This window comes from Egretta garzetta, unplaced genomic scaffold (genome assembly GCF_000687185.1).
Source record: "Egretta garzetta isolate BGI_Z169 unplaced genomic scaffold, ASM68718v1 scaffold105, whole genome shotgun sequence".
NCBI classification, from domain to species: domain Eukaryota; kingdom Metazoa; phylum Chordata; class Aves; order Pelecaniformes; family Ardeidae; genus Egretta; species Egretta garzetta.
This window is the reverse complement of record NW_009259598.1, coordinates 1,686,417-1,694,271: the sequence shown is the minus strand read 5'-3', so window position 1 is coordinate 1,694,271 and position 7,855 is coordinate 1,686,417. Positions and strand designations below refer to the sequence as shown.

Here is a 7,855-nt window from a genome sequence, read left to right as displayed (position 1 = left end):
CGAACCCATCCCGGGGTTAACCACGCTGCTTCCAGCACAAATCCAAAACACAGCCCCGTACCAGCTGCTGTGCAGAAAATTAACTCTACCCCAGCCAACCCCAGCACGGTGATGAGTGATGGGTTTTCTGTCTCAGCCGCTCCTTCTCCAGCAAGGTAAGCGCAGTGATAAACTCCTGGGCAGACTCTGCAGAGTTAGCACGGGGAAAGTGGTGGGGAAGCTCTCCCTGGGCGGCTTCAAATCTAAAGTCGATGTGCTTATGTTTCTTGCAAAGGGGTATGACGTGCTGTTGACTCCTAACGGCTGTGGGGCTGAGCCTCAGCCTTTATCTATAGCGAATTACTGAGCGTGGGAGCGGCTCTGATGAACGCAGCAGGCTCCGAGCTGCAGCTCAGCTCACAGCCCGATGGGCACAGGGATGGCAGCGACCAAGTCCTTCCCCACGCTGGTGCCCAGAGTAGCTCCTGCAGAAGGTGAAGCCCAGCTTCTGAGCCCTGGGGTATGAAGATGTCCCCCAGCCCAGCCCAGCCCCATCCCCTCTGCAAGGCTTGTGCCCCTCAGCTGGGCACTGCAGACTTGGTGCACTGGAAAGCAGGCAGCTGCCCTCCCCCAAATCCCAGCTGCTGCCTTTGGGCCTGCCTGCACCCTGCTTCTTGTCCCCCTTGTCCTCCGTGAGGGACAAGCCCAGAACGAGGATCCCAAACCTGATTCCTGCAAGGGTTTTTCTCTGCAAGTGAGAAGCACCATGCACCAGGCTCCGGTGCAGGGGATTGGGACAGCAAAAAGTCACCGGGGTTGGTCTTAAACACCAACCACAGCCCCGGTGAGAGGAGTTTCCTGAGGGATTACCCCAAAAGCCAGTTCTGCTCTGTGCCGTTGGGTGCTGGTGCGTGTCTGGACATGCCGTGAGGGTCCCTAGCTTCGTCCTCCTCTACCCACCGCTTGCTGCCGGGCTGCACCGAGTCACTTCAGGGAGATGCTCAGCAGGCAAATACGGAGCTAGCTGGTGGCTGTGGGCATTGCTTTGCTTGCAGTTTGTGGTGACCTTGGAGTGACCACGGGGACATGTTGTCCTGTCCCTTGCCGCTGCAGGGCTGAGATGATAGCTCCGTCCAGCCGAGGATAAAGCTGGAGCTCTCGGTCCCCACCTCTGTCCCTCCTGCTGGGCATCAGGAAACCTCATCAGAGGCGCGTGTGGGAAGCTGTTAATCTTCCCTGCAGCTGGATAAGGTTTAACGAAGTCCTGCGATTAAGTCAGTGTGAATATGAGGCCAGGTTAGGTTAGCCATGGCATCCAAATGACTCCTAAATCCTGAAGTGGGGCTATTCAGTCAGGTAAAGTGACAGCTGGAGTATGGGGAATCACCGCCTGTGGCCGAAGGGGACGGGGAGCATCTTGGCTGGGGGAGGCTCGCGTAACACTGCTCTTTCCCGGGATCCAAACTCGCTTCTTAGAAGCTCTTTATCATTGCAGCTCATTATCAGATATATTAATAGCTCTGTCATTTCACCAGAGAAAGGACACAAACTCCTCTGTGCTTTGTGTCAAAATATTGACACAGGCTGAGCGCAGCGAGACGGAGTTTAGATAGGTGTGGATAGCAGGGGAGGGCATTTATCCTCCCCTACGAAATGGGGAGGTTTCGAAGAGCTGAAGCTGCTGTGGCAGGAGGGGACAGGCGATGGCTGACCAGGTCCTTGCTGGTCTTTGCTCTTCCTTTTGCTCCCTGCAGGATCCATCAGAGCAAAGGCAGATCCACCAGGATTGCGATGGAGGAGGAGGAGGAGGGGGTGCCAGCGTTTTTCTGAGCCACTGCAGCCTCCAAGCACCAGTCCAACGCTGACAGCTCGGGCAGGAGCAGCAAGGCTCTGCTGGGTCCATCCCTACCATTAGCAGGGACTGGGGAGCCTGCAAGCACCCTGCAGCAAAGGACAGCGGGGCTGCTCCTGCCCGACCCCGGGGGCAGCGGCGCTGGCCCTGCTGCTGCCCGCTCCCTGGGGTGCGTATGTCAGTGACCCCCATGGGACAAATTCAGATCTGGACAAAGGGTTTGGTCCCAGTGAAATGGAAGCAGAGCCCCAGCAGGTGCTGGAAGCAATTTGTGTTAAAGCACGTGGTTAAGGTGGGGCTGGCCCAGCGCCACGTCCCCCAGGCAGAGGGCTCTGAGCAGCCTCGGGCTTTTGGTCCAGCCCCCTTTGCTGAAAGCTTTGTGCAGAAGAACAACTCCACATTTGTCTCCTCAGGTTTTCCATGGGAGATGAGGCCACCAGCCAGCACAGATGAGGCTGATGGGGACGTGGGGACAACTGCCATTCCCCAGCAGCATGTGGCAGAAATTCTGCAGGCGGTGAGTGCCCAGGCTTTGGACTACAAGGCGGAGCAGCATCCTTGGCGTACCAGATGCCAGGATGGGTCCTCAGTGACCTGGCAGGGCTGGCTGGTAGCATCCTCCCACAGGGAGGAAAGGGTCCCCCAGGACTAAAAATCCCCTGCAAATGAATGCCTAAATGCACATTCCCCTGCACCTCTCCAGCCGAGGTATGACCAGCAAAACCCAAAGCGTATGGGAGGCAGCACCTCTAACGCACCGGAGGTGTGACCTGAGCATCCTCAGCATAACTCGGATAATAAACTGCAGCAAATCAAAGTGCCTTTTGGAGATGGTCAAGTGGTTGTTACATCTTTCAGGACTGCCATACCAAGCAGTTTCTAGCTCCCATCTCAGCTGCTTTGAGGGGGCACTAGCAGGGCTGGAGGGTAGAAGGGGCAGGATGACAAAAGGACAAATGCCTGGGAAGAGAGACACTTTGGGGGGTATGTGCTGGTTCCTGGGAGGCTTGGAGCTGGGCTGAAAAACCACCCCTGCCATCTCCTGCTAGCTGTGTTGAGGGAATTGGACATAATGCAGCCTGCGGACTTGGATGGAAGAAATACTGCTGGCCCACGGCGCTTTCTTGGCTGCCTGGAGGGGTGAAAAGGGGAACACCAGCATCATAAATTTCCATTTGCTATAAAGGGTGTGTTTTGCCTTTGTTTTCTGGAAAGATCAAGCTGGTGCTAAAGGCAAGAGAAAACACTTTAGCTTCTTGATAACAACAGAATTTTGCTTTTTATCAGGTATCACATATTTGGCCTCAGTATCAGAGGTACCGGCCAATCTGTTGGCACCCGAACAGCCAGGTAAGGAAGCAAAATCAGAGCGACTGCAGTGATAAATGCACTGCAAGCGTTGGCGTTGGGTTGGGTGCAGTGATAGGGAAAGGGGTGTCCGGAAGCAGGGACTGGGCACAGCTCCTGCCTATATACACCCTGCCCCGGCCGAGGCCGTGCAGGAGCTGCCGTGGAGCCACCACGACTGGGGACCATGCGGTGGCTGGTGCTGGCCCTGCTCTGCCTCCAGCTCGGGGAGGGGATGGTGAGGTGAGCCCCAGGGCTGGGATGGGTGTGAGGGTGCAGGGTCTGGCTGTGGAGCGGGGCTCAGCCTCGGCACATGGGGGTGCACACGTGGATGGGGCTGCCCAGCCCCTCAGCATCTCGCCGCCAACTCCATCCCACGCAGGATCCCCCTGAGGAAAGGCAGGTCCATGCGGGAGTTGATGAGAGAGAAGGGGATGCTGGAGAGTTTCCTCAAAGGGGACCCCGGTAGGAAATACCAGCTCAGTAATGCTGTGGCTTACGAACCGCTAACGAACTACCTGGATGTAAGTATTAAAGCTTTTCCTTCCTTCCCTGAGCCACCCAGCTCTGGGTTTTGGGGATGCCCTCCTCCTCTCCGGGCTGCCCATGGGAAGCTCTGCAGCGGGTGGCTCGGCTCCCTCCCTGCTCACAAGTCACGGGGCTGTGCTGGGCACGGGCAGGAGTTTTGCTGTCTTTGTAGCCCGGCTCCGAGGGCCAGATGATGTTGGGAGGCGAAGGCAGGAGGCAGCACGTCCCATCCTGAACTGATTTCCCTTCTCAGAAAAAGCAGAGTTCGATGGTTATAGGGCAGATCTACCACTCCTGGCTTGGACGCTGACTTTATTTTGTCATAGGCAAATCATTCCCCCTTTCTGTGCTTTAGCTGCCCTGGATGAATTCAGGGACTACGAGCCCTTCCTACAACACCTTAATGGTTTGGGTTTCTCGGCTAGCAGAGGGCAGAGAGCTGAAAAGTCTCATTCAAAAAACCAGGCGGAAACAGAAATCTGCCCACGCTCTTGTTCACAGTCCTTCTACTTTGGGGAGATCAGCATTGGGACCCCCCCGCAAAATTTCCTGGTGCTCTTCGACACCGGTTCCTCCAACCTGTGGGTGCCCTCCACCTACTGCCAGACACCAGCCTGCGGTGAGCATCCCTTGGGGTGGTGGGGGACAGGGGTGTCCCCCCCTCGGTGCTCTTGGACATCCCTTGCACACCATGGGCTGGTGCTACAAGAGGGAAATCAGTGAGAGCTGATGGGGTCTGGCATTTGTGCTCTGCTGGGTGACACCGGTGGGGCTGGTTTTGCATGGCCCCTTCCCTGGGAAGCCCCTTGCTGGGAATTTCTGCCTGTGTGGGGATGCTGAACCAAGGGCAGGATGTGACCCAGGGGCTGTGACCTTCTCTCCATGCAGCAAAACACAACAGGTTCGACCCCAGCCTGTCGTCCTCCTTCTCGGGCATCAGTGTGAACTACACCCTGAGCTACGGGTTCGGTGACCTGTCGGTGACGTTAGGCTATGACACCGTGACAGTAAGTGACTGCTGATGTGTTGGGGCGACCAGGGTAAGAAGTGACTGTGGTTGTGATCAGTCCAATCTGGTGAAAAATGTAGGGGGTAGCTGAAAGTACCTTCTTATTTTGGGTATCAGTGCCTGAATCTCCCATGTAGAGTTTATGGCGGGTCAGCATAAATTTGCTCGGAGGCTGGGGTCTGCAGCCAGGCTCAGTCCGAGTCCTCTGGGCTTTTCATCACTGCCTTGGGCTAAGGGATATCTTTGGCCCTAAGTGTTTGCTTTTTACACCGATGGCTGAGCTTTGTCACTACAAGACATAAGAAATGTTCTGTTGTGAGACTTGCACGCCATGAAAGTGTGATCTTAAACTAATTTAACTGAGGCAAACGGGTTTTGTGGGTATTTTTATGAAATAATAAGGGTGATGGGACAAAGCCTATGAGCCAGGCTGCTCTTGACTCCATCTCCCATCTGCGATGGGGAAGAGCTCAGCACCTCTCAGTGCAGATTTTCCTTCGTGACCCTCTTGGCCGGCCCTGCCTCTCCCCAGCAGCTCCCTGGTGGGATGTTGCTGTCAAGGGGGGGTGTCCAAAACGCCGACATCTCCCAGCATCTTTCCTCTCCCTCTAGATCCAGAACATCTTTGTCAGGAACCAGGAGTTTGGCCTGAGCCTGGATGAGCCCAGCAGACCCTTTTACTACCTGGACTTCGATGGGATTTTGGGCATGGCTTACCCGGGCATTGCCATCAGCGGTTACAACACGCTGATGCAGAACATGCTGCAGCAGAGCCAGCTCGCCGAACCCATCTTCAGCTTCTATTACTCACGGTGAGACCTCTGACGGTCGGTCTCTCTCTTGCACAGACCCAGCCTGGATCCGTCCTTTTCTTCCTTCACTCTCCTTCCATGCGTTCTCCCCAGGCACCTGTATGCTACACCCCTTTCGACTGAGCAGCCTGCCTGATTTGGGATTTAATTTCTTGTCTTCCCAGCAATCCAACATATAATTACGGTGGGGAAGTCATCCTCGGAGGGCTTGACCCCCAGCTGTACTCCGGGGAGGTTTTATGGGCTCCCGTGGTCCAGGAATTGTACTGGAAGATCAGTATTGAGGAGTAAGTGCTGCACTGTGGCTCGGAGCGGGTTTTGGTGTGGGGGGAGCCTTTTCTGATGCCTTTTCTGATGCCTTTTCTGCTGCTCTCTCCAGGTTCTCCATCGGTCCGTCAGCCACCGGCTGGGGGGGGCCAGGGCGTCACCGGCCTGTGGGCCCCCGCGCGGTTTTTTTTCGGCCCATCTCAGGACATTTCATTTCAGCCTTCCTGCAGGCGCTGGGTGCGGAGGAGAGTGACTACGGGGTAGGTGGGAAGGGTGCCCTGCACACGAGGGGCCGATGCCATGGGATGAGGATGCATCTGGGTGGTAACGCTGAGCTATGGAGGGCTCCTGGCATCTCTGGAGCAAAACATCTCCCCTGAAACAACACTGCAGTGGTGTATCTCCCTTTGCAGTCATGTAAAACAACAAGAATTCTTCCAAACATGATCAACCCAGGTCAGCACAGCCCTGCCACAGTTAGAGCTGTGCTGACCCTTAGGGAGCATGGCTGGGGTTACGGCCGGAGGAAGGATGGTGCCCAGCCCTGGGGGTCCTGACCTCTCTGCCCCTCTTTGCTTCTTTTGCAGTTTGCCGTTGACTGCAGCAACGTCCCGAGCATGCCCACCCTCTACTTTGCCATCAGTGGAGCCCAGCTACCGCTGCCTCCCTCCGTCTATGTCCTAAACGTAAGTGTGCTTCCATCATTCCCAATGTGTGCTTGCCATCATAGGGCAGTTTTGCCTAGGAAAAAGTCAGAGTTTTTTAAACACAGAGGCTTCCAGCAGCCTGAGTGCCATATTCCCTATTTCACAGTGCTTTTGCATGCCTGTATGTGACTGTAAGGAGGGTCTGATCCTGCTCCCAGCCAAAAGCAGCCATGAAGGCACAGGCAGCACAAATCCCCCGCGCTCCTCACCGGCACTGAAATTTGTTCCTTTTCCCCCGACAGAACAACGGCATCTGCACCGTTGGGGTTGAGAGCACGTACGTGTCCTCTGCCAGCGGCCAGCCACTCTGGATCCTCGGGAACATCTTCCTCCGGCAGTATTACTCCATTTTTGACATGGCCAACAACAGAGTTGGCTTCGCCCTGTCAGCCTAGGGATGCTGAGCATCACCCGTGGGATAATTTGTCCCCGCAACACCTTATCCTTTCTCGGACCCGTGCATGGTGATGACTAGTCTCCAGATCTCCTGTAGTAAATAAAGGGCTGCAAATCCGGCTGCCTCGTGTCTCATCTGGCTGCGGCTGAGCAGGATCTGGCACAGCTCTTCTTAATAAAGCAACAAAGCCTGAGTTCATGCTTGAGGTTTCCAGGCGCTGCCTGGCCTGGCAGTTTCAGATGTGCATGGAACCTTTGAATTTGCAGCGATGACAAATTTGGGGTCACCTTTTTGATTGGGACCCGGATCCCTGCTGCAGCTGGTGGCTGGCTGGGAAACCAGGATGACCAGGAGAAACTCAGGCTGCACCATGTGCTCAGCCACAGCTTGGGGACCCCAGGGCTGAGCTGGTGCAGTTGCTGGAGGCTTCAGAAACCAGTTTGGAGCAGGATGTGCAGAGACAAGGAGCTGCATGTGAACAACTCTCCATTCATTAGGTTTGGGGGAATTGCCCACACGTATTTGCAAATCAATTAGGGATTAAAAAGTGTCATGCAAGGATACTCAGGCTGAGGAAAACGCCCTGGTTTTGTTCTCGAGGGGTAAATCTCTAACATTGCTGCAGCCTCAAAGGATGGGTGATGAGAAGGAAGGGGGTGGCGTGCCTGGGACGCAGATGTGACCAAAACTTGGGGTGTCTGGATCCCCCCCAAGAGGAGCTGCTGGATGCAGGGTCAGACAGATCAGGCCAGTGCTGGGTGCCCAGACCTGAGAGGCTGGTCCTCGAGGTCCAGCACGGGGCGATGCATAGGGGACACAGTGCTGAAGGGCCCATCTCCCGGTCAGATGACAGTCACCCTGCTGGGGCACGTGACCGCCCGTTAAATCTGCTGTTTCCAGCCAAATCTGCCATGGCAGGTCCTGCGGAGCAGGGAGCTCCCAGCCACCCCGAGGGAA

At 55.8% G+C, this 7,855-nt stretch overlaps 2 protein-coding genes across 2 annotated transcripts in view; both read left to right on the top strand.

Moving 5' to 3' along the window:
- Positions 1-2,273, top strand: part of FRS3 (fibroblast growth factor receptor substrate 3) — a 24,196-nt gene extending 21,923 nt beyond the window's left edge. Inside the window, exon 8 of the mRNA XM_009638214.2 lies at positions 2,264-2,273. The gene's annotated coding sequence lies outside the window, so the exon portion shown is untranslated. The remainder of the gene's footprint in view (positions 1-2,263) is intronic.
- A 1,092-nt stretch (positions 2,274-3,365) lies between these two features.
- On the top strand, positions 3,366-6,896 carry LOC104125729 (pepsin B). The gene is made up of 9 exons (XM_009638212.1): positions 3,366-3,421; positions 3,561-3,702; positions 4,208-4,325; positions 4,595-4,713; positions 5,328-5,527; positions 5,692-5,814; positions 5,907-6,054; positions 6,382-6,480; positions 6,744-6,896. The coding sequence occupies exons 1-9, from the start codon at positions 3,366-3,368 to the stop codon at positions 6,894-6,896; spliced, it is 1,158 nt and encodes a 385-aa protein (XP_009636507.1).
- Positions 6,897-7,855: the final 959 nt, after the last annotated feature.

What these genes read in the sequence shown, in the direction of transcription:
- LOC104125729 (XM_009638212.1), top strand. Translation starts at nt 3,366, where the DNA reads ATGCGGTGGCTGGTGCTGGCCCTGCTCTGCCTCCAGCTCGGGGAGGGG. An exon ending in TGGAAGATCAGTATTGAGGA is followed by an intron (nt 5,815 to 5,906) that starts GTAAGTGCTGCA and finishes TGCTCTCTCCAG; the next exon opens with GTTCTCCATCGGTCCGTCAG. An exon ending in CGGAGGAGAGTGACTACGGG is followed by an intron (nt 6,055 to 6,381) that starts GTAGGTGGGAAG and finishes CTTCTTTTGCAG; the next exon opens with TTTGCCGTTGACTGCAGCAA.